Below are 16,182 nucleotides of genomic sequence, written 5' to 3' on the forward strand. Positions count from 1 at the left end.
CTGCCATTTTTTTCTATAATGCCATACATCTCGGTCCATGTCTCTTGAAAGGGTCGGCTACTGCTACTACCACTTCCTTTACTTAACCTTGGTTTTTTATTTTTTGGGTTCTCCATCAGGGGGGCAGTGACAGAAGATAGAATTATAGATAGCCTGTTAGCCCTGCAGGCAATTAGGGGTTAACTAGCCTAACTGACCACCTTATGTAAATTAAGATGGCTGCCGCTATTTCTAATGGCGGGAAACGGCACCCATAGCACATGCCCTCGCCTCTCCCAGCCTCCCCCTCACCTATCTCAGTAATGATGGTCAATTACAAATCCACGACACCCCAGAACAGTAGATTGGATGATGGTTGCGGGTAATGGTGATCACAGGGCCCTCAGAGATGCGTCCCCCATGGCATTCCGCTGCTCTCTGCTCCGCCGGCCGGAAGTGAGGTCAAAGATCCCCTAATGGCCGTGCAGGAGCCGGGGCAGAGGGAGCAGCAGGGAGGGAACAAGCGGAGGACTCGGAGGGAGCCAATAGGAGTGCACACGGCACCCCCCCAGCGGGTAAACATGCACCGGGGGGGGGGGGGGGTGATTTCGCCGGGGGGGGGAGGTCGCGCTGCACCTGTGGGGGGGCGCATCGGCGATCCGCCCCGGGGAACGCCGCTGCTTCTCTGTATGCAGCCACATGCGGCCGCGTGTCACCGAAAATGGCTACGCGTGTCAGTACTGACACGCGTGTCATAGGTTCGCCATCAGGGCATTAGGGGCTCCCTCCACACCCTGTGCTGTAAGGCACTTTGCTAATTTATCCTAGACACTGGTTTTCTGATCGTGTTGTCTTATAAAAGCACACACATGTCTTATTGGGAAAGCTGTATTGATAATTGATTCATGCCCACAAATATTCTGAGCGCTGTCTCTCCCTTTATTCAACCAGAAACAGATTTGTATGTGTCTGCATATATATATATTTTTGTATTAACGCAAATGTTGCAGTCCCAGTGCATGCAAAGTATTTAAATAAAGCTCAGCTCCATAAAATCGTCTATCATTTATGGAGAAATATAAGACTGATATGCCAGATGCTCCAGGTCCTGTCTTCTGCCCGGGGATGATTATGTTCCATGGATTTATTCCTTTTTCTCTTAATTAAATTGTAGCGTGCCAACAGTGGGACACCAAATGAAGAAAGCGTGGATGGATGTACACATTCCAGCCGTGCTTATCAGACAAAATTATCTTACTGCAAGCTAGTGATACTACTAATCAAGATTGCTATCGTCATTCGATGCAGACAAAGGGATTGGTTCTCTTTGTATGGCTTATTTATTTATTTTAAAACGTATAGGGTGGTTTACAAAAGCACATTCACATTATTCATAGCACAAAACATAAAACAAAACAGACCTTAATACCATTTCAATCTGTCCGACTCTCCTGTAATTCGCATCTTTAGCAAAACAGTTAAAGCTGGCGAGACAGGATGCAAGATTGGCTTTCTAGCCCAGCCTAACAAAACCCGACTATATTATCCCGTGACAGGTAAATAAAGAAGCACTATCCTAACCTGGTACAATCTGGACCTGGCCTAGCAAATTAGGGTATTTGTCTGCCACTACGGGTGCAGAAGCCAGATATTTGAACAAGTAATTAAAAGGCGACTGGCGGCTTGAATAATTATGTCAAAGGTTAGTACTTTAGTATACAGAAAAGTGGCATCAGTCAACCCAATGCTATCAAAATCGTAGGACGGTCCTAAAGTTGCAGAAGGATGCGTGGGAGGAGACGTGAAAATGGACTATCCGTCTATTCTCATTTGAAAATACGGATAGCAAAATCAATACGTTCCGAAGCAGCGCTACATTCATGAAAGATATGCATATTTTTGAATTTTCTCCAGTCTCAAGGATCAAAAACGATACGTTTATAATACGTGGTTTATTAGAAGCTGTGCAACTTTTCTCTAGGAACATAACTGTTTCTTGGACAGCAGCAGGGCTCCATTGGCTTCTCGTGGATCTGGCCACATGCTCCCGAAGACGCCCATGTTTTATGCCCATCAAGAACGTGCATTATTACAGAGAAGACTCATCTGATATTCACATTAAAATAAAAACGCAGGTGAAAAAAAAAAAGCCCAGCAGGAATTCTTCGTCATCATTTCCTAGTCACTATAGAACAATGCAGCAATCAGGACGCTGAAAAGCAAGGGAGGAGGTGGTGCAACAGAAGTGAAGTAACAGTGTTCAAAAGGGGAAGGTGCCCCCCCCCCCCCCCCCCGAACTCGTCCTAAACTGGACGCTTTTAGAATTGCAGATGAGACGGCTGGTTATCCTTAAGACCACCTTGCAGTAGTTGGAGAAAAACGCACAGCAGATCTTAAAGACGTTTTATAGACGGGTATCTGCATTGCACGATTTAAACATCTTGCAAAAGGCTCAGGGCCGCGCTAGTGACCCGCAGCAAACCCGCACCGCCCTCTTCCAGCAAGGAAACTGAAAGGGGGCGGGGCGGTAAAAGCAAGCCAGAAGCGCCACTGCCCTGGGTCCCTCGTGCGTAAAGAGACGCTTGAGGCACCTGCTCGTGGGCTTTGCCGATCCCCTCCCAAATGTCCTCTCTCTGGGCCTCAGCACGTTTAAAACACAAGCTCTAGGGAACGATCCCACCCGCCGTTTTCCTTTGGCCGCGGCTGGGTTCAAGGTGGTGGAGGTGGCCTTGGGGCGGAGGAAGAAAAGCAGCTAAAGGTGCGCCCGCGCGAGGATCCGGGGGGCGGGGCCTGTGAGAGAGAGAGAGCGCGAGCGAGAAGTGGAGCCTGGGCGGCCGCGAGCCGATAGAGTCACGTGACGCGATTCCTGGAAAGTTCCTGGAAAGCGGCCTTTTGCATTTTAGCGAAAGGGGGAGGGGAAAGCAGGAGCGCGCTAGCTGGGGCGGAATGGGAAGCGGCAGCAGAGCCCTGAAGCAGATGCAGGCGCTTAACTGTTCCCCGGTCGCCTCCTGGCTACACGTTTCCTCCGCTGCCACCCGGGGGATGAGCCCGAGCCCTCGCTCTGCTGCCGCTGACTCTCGGTGGGTGCGCGATGCAGCTGCTGCAGTGACGGCGGCTAGTAGTGGCGGCTCCTGCACAACCTTCATGGCTTTGCCCCTCGTCTTCCTCCTGCGCTCCTGATTCCAGGTCGAGCTCACCGATGCGCTGGCAACGAGGGAGCGAAGCGCCTCCGGATCTTCCCCGCTGCTGCCCCGGGAGATTTTTCTCTTCTAAGAACCGCAGCTAATTCCTTGGGCTTTAAACCCCCGCGTTCTCCGGGACATCATGCAATCTAGATCGGGATAAACCGGAGGCATTTTTGCTCTTACCATCGATCCACCAATTGTAAACAAAGCAATAATCAATGCCAAGGTTTCTCCAAGATAATCGAGCCGCCCAAGAAGCAAAAGGTAAGCACAGATCGGCTTAAAAAGTGCCCCTTTTCGTGCTTTCCTTCGGTTGGCACTGGAGTTCTTGGAAAGGATCGTGTTAGCCTGGATCCCTCGACAGCAGGCACTTGTTCCAGAGATGAGGCTGCCGCTCTTTTCATGGATTTTCTTCCTGCCTTCAAAAAGGCATCGGTCGTCTTTGCAAGTGTCCCTTGTGCATTTGCTTGTTTTTATATGCATTGGCTTTTTAATTTGGGGAGCTTCAAACTGTGTGCTCTCCCCACCGCCCCTTAACATGCAGGTGAATCTGGGACGCTTCTAACGAGCACTGATCGCTTGGCCATTTGAAAATGTTTCATTAATGATGAGATCGGGATTGGCATTTAAAAAAAAGTCGCATTTTAACTTCTGAGCTAGTTGGAGATTAAAGTACCCTTTTTCCTTAGTCTGGTATACAAGGGTTTGGAAGTGGTATTAATTTGAGTTCATTTTGGGGCTCATTTTCAAAAGCACTTAAATTTACGAAGTTCCATAGGATCTTGTACGTCAAAGTGAGTGCTTTGAAAATACGCCTCCACATTAGTTGAAATACGTTTAAATTTCGCTTTCGTGAATTGATGTAATACGTATGTTTGGAAGCTGTAATAAACATTTAACTCTTGTTTCTTTCTTTTAATCTTTTCATTTTTAGAGAAGCTTCTTGTTGAGAAAGAAAAGTCCCTCTCCATAGGCTTTTTCGGATTAAGCTTTCCACGGGACGCTCTTATGTTATGGCTGGTCTCTACTGATTAATAATAATAATAAGATTTTCTGGACTACCTGCCCAGCCTTCTTTCCTTTACTTGGGGGGGGGAAACTGTCGTATGCGAACTGGATCTTCCAATGACTCCGCGATCGTTGGAGACCCCGGACAACACGGAGGGCGACCAGGGGCCAGCCGGCACCCTGGCCCCGGACGACCGCATCGCTGTAGCCATGGATGAGCTGAGGAGGTCAGGTATGGTAGTGGGGTTTTTTTTTTTTTTTTTTGGGGGGGGGGGGGGGGGGAAGACAGGCATATTTTCAAAGCACTTAGCCTCCCAAAGATCCATAGAAACCTATGGAACTTAGAGGCATATTTTCAAAGCACTTTGGGAGGCTAAGTTCCATAGGTTTCTATGGATCTTTGGGAGGCTAAGTGCTTTGAAAATATGCATAATAGCCTCCCAAAGTGCTTTGAAAATATGAATGTCATCACCTGATTCCTGGGTGGAGGGGAATTTGGTGGGTGTTAAGATGTTCTGTAGAATAGCCAAGGGACTTGCATAATCCTCCCAAGGTGGCTGTGTATTTCAATGTCGAATTTAAATGCTGCTAGTTCTACAACTTTCAAAATTATATACATATTAAAGTTTGTTTGTTTTTTGCTTGCTGCATGATGTGTAAAGATAAACTGGGGTTCGACAGGATTACTTAAAATTGAAATGGGATCCTCTCGCGAAAAGCTAGATGTTGCATATACATATATACCTTCTGGCATGAGTTTTTTTCCTTACTCCCGTGTTTCTAGATTTCCTATTTGGTGTAAGTACTGATTTTTCTTTTTCTTTAATCAGGCTTGCTCTGGCTTGGTGTATTACACACCGGTGTGCATCATGTAGAAATATTTAGCTCAGCTGCACCCTTTTCTCCATGGCAAGAAGGTAGTAGTGAGTGGGGTGGTGGGAGAATTGTAATACCCCAGTCTTAATAGTCTGCAAACTGGAGGGAGTTGAGATTCCTTTGCGGCCTGCTTTTCCAAATGTGGAGTGGGGATGGGTCTTTAGTGCCCCCCCCCCCCAACGCACATTTTGCAGGACCTATTAGGACTCTAAGGCGCTCATTTTCAATGCACGTAGACTTACCAAAATAACGCTGTGCTTTTGAAAATGAGTTCTCACTTTTTTTTTTTTTTTTTTAATTTCTTCAAAGCTGGTACAAGTGTGGTGAGAGGCTAGGCGAACCTTCAGCCCCACACATTTTGATAATTAAAATCAAGAATCGTACAGACCTTTTAAGGAAGCAGCTTAAAGTGTAGGTTGATGGTTCTTGGAGTTTTTGTGGTGTTTAGTCTGCAACTTTGACGCCCTAGGCAACTGTTTTGGTTTGCCTAATGGTTGGGCTGGATAGGAAACATTTTCCTATTTTGGGGAGGCGATTGCCATGGGCTAAGGTGGAATTTTAAAGTTAGGATATACCTGGCTGACGAAAGAGCTCGAGGTTGGAGAACATTTTTGGCTGTTCTGGCTGCGCTCAACAACAGCATTTGAGTAAAGGGGAAGTGTGTGCGATTAAACCTGTAGCATTTAGATTTTTTTTTTCCTTGTGGATCTGTGAGCTTGATTGCTGTTTCGTTTGGCCTGTTTCGTTCGTGCATTCTTTTTTTTTTTCTGATCCCTGTAACTTGTTTACGGGATTTTGCTCGTCAATGTAGACGCTGATTGATTGCGTGCAACGTTAATCAGAGGCACACGGATAGGCCTTTCTTAATCTTGTGATTTCTTTACTGTCCTGTTGAAGAGGTTATATCACGGATGTTGCCCTGGGTTCCAAAACTACCCGTTTTTTTATTTCACCCGCACGGGTGACTTTATAGTCTTCGAATTGACAAGCTAATTTTTGAGATATCCGTATCGGTGATTTCAGACCGATTAAAACTTTAAACCGTCCCCGTAATCCGGCCCCCCCCCCTCCCTTTTAACTCTCCGATAAAGAAAATAAACGTTTCGGCTTTTAAACTCTTGTGCAAAGAAATTTGTAGTCTGGAACTTGCTAGGGAGACGTAACAAGATCCTGCTGCAAGGTGAATGCTTTCGTCGTACGCCCTTAAACCGTCCACGCGAGACGAACAAAAATGGCTGTTAAGTTAAGCTTTCGCACTTTTCGTTCAAGGCCTAATTCGGTTAGTGCAATACTGCAAATCCACTTTAATTTTAACTTCTTCGGCATTCGTGTGCAATGGGAAACTGAACTGATATGAACGTGATAAGTGTGTATATAGCATAATACGCCTGATAGATGTGTGGCGTGTTTTTTTGTTTTTAGTAGTACCACGTAGAAAGACTTGGCTTTAGGTACGACTTAAGTGTTTCGCTGTTAAATTGATTCTAAGCAAAGATATAATCCCAGTATGGAAAAAGTAATAGTTGGAAGGAGATATGTCTCAGAAACTTTTCTCAGAATACACTTTCATGTGAAACCTTGGCTGGAAAATCTTGTTGCAGGATTTTTTTTTTCCTTCAAACTTGGGTATTCTCTTCAGTAACCATTAAAAAAACAAAATTTCTTTCCCAAGTGTTAATCAAAAATCAAACTTCTGCCACTGACCATTTTTTTTTCAATAACTCTTGCTGACGTGGTTTTTATTCTTAAATTGCCTGACAAAACTTTCTGTTGCACAAAGCCATGAATTTCCATTAAAGCAGCAGTCTGCTGCTAACCTAGAAAAGAATAGATGCAGTAAATCAAAGAATCTTTCCCAGCTCCATATCTTGTAATTTAATATTCCAGCATCTTTAAGCAGCTCTTCTAACCAAGGTCTTGGAGTCAACGTGACTTTTTTTTTTTCTTAGCTCTTCCTTTCTAATCCCTTGGTTTTCTGTTATCTCTTAAATGTGTTTTCATACATTCTACTTTGTGTATAATGTTGTCCTTAATCTTTTTTTTAATTGATGTGTTAGAGAGAATTCATTTTACAAAAATGTGGGGGATACCAGCTTTGAACTCTGGACGATGAATGTCCATTCCAGTAAAGTGGTTTATAAATTCTAAGTTAAAAAAAAAAAAGTCTCGTCCGTCTACGCCTATGAATGGGGAGAGGGGAGGGGAATACCTTGACCTTCTTAGTAATTGGAGATTGGCGTGAGAGAGGTGGACTGTTAATAGTAAGCACCCCTCCCACACAAAATTAATAATTTTGTACCGGTGGCACCTCCCTATGATTGGAAGGTGAACTTCTGTAGCCTTTAAAGTGTGGTTAACAGGGAAGCCCAAGAATGGTGGGGTCAATTTAGTCTGATAGTACATGTAACATAGTAGATGACGGCAGAAAAAGACCTGCACGGTCCATCCAGTCTGCCCAAGAACTGTGCCACTTTTTTGTGTATACCTTACCTTGACTTGTACCTGTCCCTCCCAGGGCACAGGCCGCACAAGTCTGCCCAGCACTATCCCCGCCTCCCACCTTCGGCTCTGGCACAGACCGTATAAGTCTGCCCAGCACTGACTAACAGTAACCAGGGAGCTTCTCTGTAGGCTGAAGGAATTATTATAATTCATTAACAATCCGAGTACTGCTGCTTCAATATATCTGCATTCAGGAGGATCTTAAAGGGGGGGGGGACAGGCCAAACTAAAGGAATCCATATAATTTAAACATCAAATGTTTCTATGTTAAGAAATTTAATATGTATATATATAAATATATTTTACAATTTAGCTACAATAAGTGGGTGTGGTGTGGAGGGCTTTTTTTTTTTTTCCAATTTTGTGAGATGAGTCACTGTTCACATCCCCCATCTCCCTGCCTGGTAGCCACCGCGTCTGTTCTCTTTTGTAAAGACAAGCCTTTTTCTCCTTCAACAGGGTGGTATTGGGGCAGCATGAGTGTCAACGAAGCCAAAGAACTGCTCCAAGATGCCCCGGCAGGAACTTTCTTGCTCCGAGACAGCTCCCATGCAGAATATCTCTTGACAATCTCCGTGAAGACGACTGCTGGACCGACGAATCTGCGTATAGAGTATCAAGCAGGCAAGTTCAGGTTGGACTCGATTTTCTGTGTCCGAGCAAAGCTCAAACAGTTTGAAAGCGTTGTCCGCCTGGTGGAGTACTATGTCCTCCTTTCCAAGGACCGCAAGACCGAGTCTGAATTGCTTCCGAGTAGGGCTGTCCACTTTTGGTTGACCAGGCCCCTGTATACCTCAACTCCGTCACTGCAGCATCTCTGTAGACTGACAGTCAACAAATACACCAGGAAAATATGTGAGCTGCCATTACCCACAAGGCTAAAAGATTATTTAACAGAATATCAGTCCCATATATAGGAAACCTTTTTCCTGTGAAACATGCATCTTGCATGGAAGAGTATAGCTCTGGATGCTGCTATCCTAATATTAACCAAACACCTGGGAGTCAGGTAATCCATGTGGAATTTCATGTGAAAATGAGCCAGCTCAGTAGCGTCATTTTTCATTTTTTTTCAAGAAGGTTCTCTCTTGGTTCTATATAGAATTGTCTTCACCATGCAATGTTAGCGGACAGGTCAAGCCGACTGGCAGAGAGCTCCTGCAGTAAATCTGATCTTTCGCAAAATCAGCAAGTGTTCTGGGAACAATTACTGACTTATGAATTCAGAAAAAAAAGTAAAAAAAAAAAACAACTTCTCCGATTTATCTTGTAATATAAAGCACAGTAGCAGCTCTGTTCCGTGTCTTTTATCTGTTATCCCATTTTTATTTCCAATCTGAAGGCAGAATTTTATTTACTGAATATACACAGTATTGGTCCCGTGTCAACCTGTAATTGAGAGAAGAATGGTCTCTCTTGCTGTATTCATGTGTTTACCTTTGGTCAAATTTATAGGATTTCAGACTCGAATTGCTCTGTCTGTTCACTGCTGTTTTATTAACGGCGGATAGCTGCTTTCTACAGTGTAGAACACACTTCTCAATGTATTTTTGTATGAGCATCAAGTTTTTTGCCTATTTAAATTGTATATTCATTGATGTATCAAGACCTATACAATAAAATTTATGTACGCATAAGTACTTATGGCTTTTTTTTTTGTTTGTTTAAATGAGCACTGCCTGAACAAGTTCATGCTGCTTGCTTTGTGTTTCAGGCTTATGTAGGTTGCTGGAGAGCCTTACTTAGAAGGAGTGAGGGAACAACTTCAGTCAGAACTGGTTTCCTTTAGGCATGAGTAATTCTGTGGCCCAGGTTAAGTCTCTGCCCTTTTATTAAGCTGTGGGAGCGGTCCCTCAAGCTCCATCTCTGGCCATCTTCAAATCTAAGCTAAAAGCCCACCTTTTTGATGCTGCTTTTAACTCCTCACTTTAATATTCCCTTATCTCTTGTTTGTCATAATTAGATTGTAAGCTCTGTCGAGCAGGGACTGTCTCTTCATGTTCAAGTTTACAGCGCTGCGTACGTCTAGTAGCGCTATAGAAATGATAAGTAGTAGTAGTCTTTGGGATTCTGGAATCTTGCTAATCCTTGGGATTCTGCACAGAATGTTGCTGCTCTTTGAGATTCCGAAATCTTGCTTCTCTTTGTCCTTATCCCTTAATTGTCCTGTTTGTCTGTCCTAATTAGATTGTAAGCTCTGTCGAGCAGGGACTGTCTCTTCATGTTCAAGTTTACAGCGCTGCGTACGTCTAGTAGCGCTATAGAAATGATAAGTAGTAGTAGTTTTTGCTCCACACTAAGGCCCTTTATACCGCAGTAGGTAAAAAGGCTGCAAAAATACGCGGCCATGTGGTAAGATTGCTCTTGCTATTTGTGTGTGGTGGTGGGGAAGCACTTACTAACCCATTGCCTGGTAACCTCCGCACATAAAAATTGAGCCCTATTTTCCATAGCACGGGAAATGGCACACTGGAACGACTGCCAGCGCCCGTGTTGAGCTGGCATAGCGCCAAATTGGCACATGTAAAACCGCATTGGGCTTGATGCTGCCTTTTAAAAGGGCCCCTAAGTGAATGTATAACCGGGTTTTCTAGCCTTCCCCCACCCCCATCAAAAGTGTGTTTTCGGATACTTTCTGGATGTAGGCAGCTCCGTACAAACATACAGGGCAGTTATATAAATTGGTGCCTAGAGGTACATGCTACTTGCATCAAAGATACATTAGTTGACGAGCACCTGTGTTCACTAGGCTCTATTCTATAAGGTCACGCCTACGGTCATAGCACTTAACTGCAAGGGGGGGCAGACATGAGTGGAGCATGGGCAGGCCTGGACATGTCTCCAATTTCACATGTAGTTTACAGAATGCTTTAAATTTAATGTGGTCTTAAAGGCTCATTTTCAAAGCACTTAGACTTACAAAGTTCCATAAGTTTCTTATGGGCTCATTTTTCGAAAGAGGACGACGTCCAAATCGGAATAACCGAAACCCGGTTTTGGACGTCTCCAACTGCACTCCGTTGCAAGGATGGCCAAAGTTCAAGGGGGCGTGTCGGAGGTGTAGCAAAGGCGGGACTTGGGCATGCCTAACACTTGGACGTCCTTGACCCATAATCGAAAAAAAACAAGGACGTCCCTGACGAACTGGTGGACGTTTTCACCTGGACGTGTTTTTATTACGACTAAGGCACAAAAAGGTGCCCAAAATGACCAGAGGACCACCGGAGAGAATCGGGGATGACCTCCCGTTACTCCCCCAGTGGTCACGAATCCCCTCCCGCCCTCAAACATCTTTTAAAATATGTCATGCCAGTCTCAGAAGTCTTATGCAGGCCCCAGGAGCAATTTTAGTGGGTACTGCAGTGCACTTCAGACAGGCGGACCCAGGCCCATACCACCCCCCCTACCTGTTACATTTGTGGAGGAAACAGCGAGCTCTCCAAAACCCACCACAAACTCACTGTACCAACATCTAGGTACCGCCCTTCACCCGTAAGAGCTATGGTAATGGTGTACAGTAGTGGGTTTTGGGAGGCTCTGCATACAAGGTAAGAGAGCTATGTTCCTGGGAACATTTTATGGTCCACTGCAGTGCCCGGTTGGTGTCCTTGCATGTGAAGGAGACCAGGTCACTACAAATGCTGGCTCCTCCCATGACCAAATGGCTTGCATTTGGACGTTTTTAACATGGATGTCTTTGGTTTCGAAAATCGCCGAAAGTCAGAAACGTCCATGTCTAGGGACGTCCAAATTTAAGGATTTGGACGTCCCTGATGGTATTTTCGAAACAAAAGATGGACGTCCATCTTGTTTTGAAAATACGGGTTTCCTCGCCCCTGGATTTCGCCGTTTTGCAAGGATGTCCAAATTGCGACTTGGATGTCCCTTTCGAAAATGCCCCTCTGTGTCTGCCACTGACAAGGTGTAAGAAGGCACATGGGGCACAGCAATGCTGACGTATGTTTAATATTCTCTAATGACACCAAGATGCTGTGTTAGAATTGATCCTAAGCACGTGGCATTAGGGTGCTTAAGCTGAGGTGCAAATTTTATAGAATTGCCCCTATGGTGGGCAGCCCTTGCTTTTGAGGGGTTAAGTCTAGTCGGGGTAGCCTCTTTTCTGTCTTTGAGCAAGACCATGACTGAGGAGGTTTTAAGTAGGTGATAAATAAGTACATACATAAGTACATAAGTAATGCCATACTGGGAAAAGACCAAGGGTCCATCGAGCCCAGCATCCTGTCCACGACAGCGGCCAATCCAGGCCAAGGGCACCTGGCAAGCTTCCCAAACGTACAAACATTCTATACATGTTATTCCTGGAATTTTGGATTTTTCCAAGTCCGTTTAGTAGCGGTTTATGGACTTGTCCTTTAGGAATCCGTCCAACCCCTTTTTAAACTCTGCTAAGCTAACCGCCTTCACCACTTTCTCCGGCAACGAATTCCAGAGTTTAATTACACGTTGGGTGAAGAAAAATTTTCTCCGATTTGTTTTAAATTTACTACACTGTAGTTTCATCGCATGCCCCCTAGTCCTAGTATTTTTGGAAAGCGTGAACAGACGCTTCACATCCACCTGTTCCACTCCACTCATTATTTTATATACCTCTATCATGTCTCCCCTCAGCCGTCTCTTCTCCAAGCTGTATAGCCCTAGCCTCCTTAGTCTTTCTTCATAGGGAAGTCGTCCCATCCCCGCTATCATTTTAGTCGCCCTTCGCTGCACCTTTTCCAATTCTACTATATCTTTCTTGAGATGCGGCGACCAGAATTGAACACAATACTCAAGGTGCGGTCGCACCATGGAGCGATACAACGGCATTATAACATCCTCACACCTGTTTTCCATACCTTTCCTAATAATATTCTGCTGTTCTATTTTTTCTCTAAATCCTTGTTTCCACCGATTTTCTAGACTGCTGATAAAATCTGTTTCCTGGGCAGTGTACAGTTCAATTTTATAAATAAAGCATATATCCTAGAATAGAGGACAAAATGTCACTCTTGTATACCTTTTTACAACCTAATGTTCTCTCCACCCTGCCCACTAAAATGGATATCCATTTGAGATATGTTACCTTCACTTTAATGCTCTATACCGAATACTCCTAATTGTGGGAATTAAAACACGGGACGAGCTTTATCTGTGTTTAATGACCACCCTCATTCCCCTCTGACCAGTATTAGGCTATAGGTGGCTGCTGCTCTTTTTTTTTCTTTTAATTAATTAATTTGGATATATTAACTGCCTTTATGAAGAAATTCACCCAAGGTGGTCTATAGCATGTACAGTTTAACATAAAACTTACAATTTTAACAGCACAACAATAGTAAAATAGCCAAGAATAAACATACATACAATGAGGTAAACTTGAAAACAGTAAATTGAAACCTAATAATAGAACTACCATGAAACAGTATAAAAATGTACACATTTAACAGTACTGGGATTCAATTACAAGGGATATGATACACCTAATAGGCAAGCATTAGAACATTGAATTAACATAACGGAAGAAGTAACTAACTAGTTAGTCTTGCTCACAATTTATTTTGATTTTCAAAATTTTTTATGCTAGAGAAAATTCAGCAATGGCAATTGAATACACATACATTGAAAAAGAGAGAGGAAAAAAATCCAGAGCAAGTTGCCCTGTACAATCCACCTAGCCCAGGTCTAGAAAGAAGAAAACATGATTTGTCAAGAAACGGATAAAATCAGAAAACAAGGTTATAATATAAACCTAGATTCATTCATATATAATTCTAATGACTCCAAATAACAAGCAAATCACTTCATATCCTTTTAAGAAAAAATTCTAATTGAAAAGATTGCCCCCCCCCCCCCAAAAAAAAAACCCCTTTCCCTGAAAAATAAGACATTTACGTGGATATTTAAGGAACAAAGTTGCCACAAAGCTCTTTTTAAATCATAAAACTACAAGACAACCTCTTTTAACACCTTCACCCTGGACCCTTTTTGGTCATTCATTCCAGTAACATGGGATCGTATTTGAGGTCTAATTTTTTATGATGGTCAGAAAATAAGTTGTGTTTTCTCCTGTAGGAAATTGAGTCCTATTTGGGAAGGGAAAAAGGAAGTCACCTCTATTTACTCTGGCTGTGGGCAGGCGTACATTTTTCGCCGTATTTAAGACAGAAGCTACAGGGAGAGGAAGACAGTGATGAATTGCTAGTGTGTGGCTAGGATTGGAGGCGTGGAGGGGCATAATCGAAAGGGACGCCCAAGTTTTGTTGAGGACGTCCTCGCAAAACGTCCCGATGAAGGGGCGGGAAAACCCGTATTATCAAAACAAGATGGGTGTCCATATTTCATTTCGATAATACGGTCGGGGACGGCCAAATCTTGACATTTAGGTCGTCCTTAGAGATGGTCCTCCTTAAACTTGGTAGTTTCTGATTTTTGGCGATAATGGAAACTAAGGACGTCCATCTCAGAAACGACCAAATGCAAGCCCTTTGGTCATGGGAGGAGCCAGCATTTGTAGTGCACTGGTCCCCTTCACATGCCAGGACACCAACCGGGCAGCCTAGGGGGCACTGTAGTGTACTTCATAAAATGCTCCCTTACCTTGTCTGCTGAGCCCCCCCCAACCCCCCCCCCCCCCCCACACACACAAAACCCACTACCTACAACTGTACACCACTACCATAGCCCTTACGGGTGAAGGGGGGCACCTAGATGTGGGTACAGTGGGTTTTGGAGGGCTCACTGTTTCCTCCACAAATGTAACAGGTAGGGAGGGGGATGGGCCTGGGTCCGCCTGCTTGAAGTGCACTGCAGTACCCACTAAAACTGCTCCAGGGATCTCTGCATACTGTTATGATGGACCTGAGTATGACATCTGAGGCTGGCAAAAAATATTTTTAAAGATGTTTTTTGAGGGTGGGAGGGGGTTAGTGACCACTGGGGGAGTAATGAGAGGTCATCCCTGATTCCGGTGGTCATCTGGTCATTTCAGCCACCTTTTTGTGCCTTGGTCGTAAGAAAAACACGACCAGGTAAAGTCGTCCAACTGCTCGTCAGGGACGCCCTTTTTTTTTCCATTATGGGTCGAGGACGTCCATGTGTTAGGCACGCCCAAGTCCCGCCTTCGCTACGTCTCCGATACGCCCCCTTGAACATTGGCCGTCCCTGCAACGGAAAGCAGTTGGGGATGTCCAAAATTGGCTTTTGATTATACCGATTTGGACGACCCTGTGAGAAGGATTTCCAACTTCCGATTTGTGTCGAAAGATGGGCGTCCTTCTCTTTAGAAAATGAGCCTGAAAGGGGCTCATTTTCAATGCAGTTAGGGGTCCTTTTACTAAGGTGCACTGAAAAATGGCCTTCGGTAACGTAGGCGTGTGTTTTGGGAGCACATAGATCCATTTTTCAGCCCGTCTACAAAAAATGTCTTTTTAAAATTTTTGCCGAAAATGGACGGGCGGCAAAATCAAAATTGGCGTGTATCCACTTTGGGTATGAGACCTTACCGCCAACCATTGACCATGGGGTAGCCAGGCAGTAATGACCTACACGTGTCAAATGCCACTTGGCACGTGTCTGAAAATTAAAAATTATTTTTCAGATGCGTGTATTGGACACACACCAAAAATGAAATTACCGCAAGAGCCACATGGTAGCAGGGCGGTAACTCCATTATCGCGCGTGTAGACACCTACGCAATTTAGTAAAAGGGCCCCTTAGACACACAAAGTACCATAGGTTACTATTCTGCTTATTTTCCAAGGAGAAGGCCGGCCATCTGACACAAATCGGGAGATGGCCGGCCATCTCCTAAACCCGGTCAAATCGGTATAATCGAAAGCCAAGTTTGGCCGGCTTCAACTGCTTTCCGTCGCAGGGCTGGCCAAAGTTACAGGGACCGTGTCGGCAGGGTACGGAAGGTGGGACGGGGGCGTGGTTACGAGATGGCTGGCTTCGGCCTATAATGGAAAAAAGAAGGCCGGCTCTGACGAGCAGTTGGCCGGCTTTAATTGGTCCATTTATTTTTAGGACCGAGCCTCAAAAAAGTGCCCCAACTGACCAGATGACCACCGAAGGGAATTGGGGATCACCTCCCCTTACTCCCCCAGTGGTTACCAACCTCCTCCCAACCAAAAAAAAAAAAACAGTTAAACTTTTTTTTTTTGCCAGCCTCAAATGTCATACCCAGCTCTATCACACCACTATGCAGGTCACTGGAGCAGTTTTTAGTGAGTACTTCAGGCAGTGCACTTCAGGCAGGCGAACCCAGGCCCATTCCCCCCTACCTGTTACAATTGTGTTGGTAAATGTGAGCCCTCCAAAACCCTCCCGAAACCCACTGTACCCACATGTAGGTGCCCCCCTTTACCCTTTAAGGGCTATGGTAGTGTTGTACAGTTGTGGATAGTGGGTGTTGGGGGTTTTTGGGGGACCCGGCACACAAGGTAAGGGAGCTATACACCTGGGATCAATTTGTGAAGTCCACTGCAGTGCCCCCTAGGGTGCCCGGTTGGTGTCCTGGCATGTGAGGGGGACCAGTGCACTACAAATGCTGGCTCCTCCCACGACCAAATGGCTTGGATTTGGCCGGGTTTGAGATGGCCACCATTAGTTTCCATTATCGGCAAAAAACAATGGC

The 16,182-nt window shown here is 44.9% G+C and overlaps 1 protein-coding gene across 4 annotated transcripts; it reads left to right on the top strand.

The window, feature by feature from the left end:
- The first annotated feature begins 2,899 nt into the window (after positions 1-2,899).
- SOCS2 (suppressor of cytokine signaling 2) lies at positions 2,900-8,799 on the top strand. Of its 4 annotated transcripts, none has more exons than XM_030215188.1 (3): positions 2,900-3,428; positions 4,099-4,404; positions 8,010-8,799. In XM_030215188.1, exons 2-3 carry the CDS (start codon positions 4,290-4,292, stop codon positions 8,465-8,467), a joined length of 573 nt encoding a protein of 190 aa, XP_030071048.1. In that variant the 5' UTR covers positions 2,900-3,428; positions 4,099-4,289; the 3' UTR covers positions 8,468-8,799. The 4 variants fall into 4 exon arrangements, with proteins under 4 accessions (XP_030071048.1, XP_030071051.1, XP_030071050.1 ...); XM_030215190.1 differs by lacking the exon at positions 2,900-3,428 and adding an exon at positions 3,767-3,836; XM_030215189.1 differs by lacking the exon at positions 2,900-3,428 and adding an exon at positions 3,860-3,958.
- Positions 8,800-16,182: the final 7,383 nt, after the last annotated feature.

This window comes from Microcaecilia unicolor, chromosome 9 (genome assembly GCF_901765095.1).
Source record: "Microcaecilia unicolor chromosome 9, aMicUni1.1, whole genome shotgun sequence".
In the NCBI taxonomy this organism is placed as follows: domain Eukaryota; kingdom Metazoa; phylum Chordata; class Amphibia; order Gymnophiona; family Siphonopidae; genus Microcaecilia; species Microcaecilia unicolor.

Bases quoted from the DNA above. Each gene is read 5' to 3' on its own strand.
- SOCS2 (XM_030215188.1), top strand. From the start codon at position 4,290: ATGACTCCGCGATCGTTGGAGACCCCGGACAACACGGAGGGCGACCAG. The intron at 4,405-8,009 runs GTATGGTAGTGG...CTCCTTCAACAG, and splicing joins GGATGAGCTGAGGAGGTCAG to GGTGGTATTGGGGCAGCATG.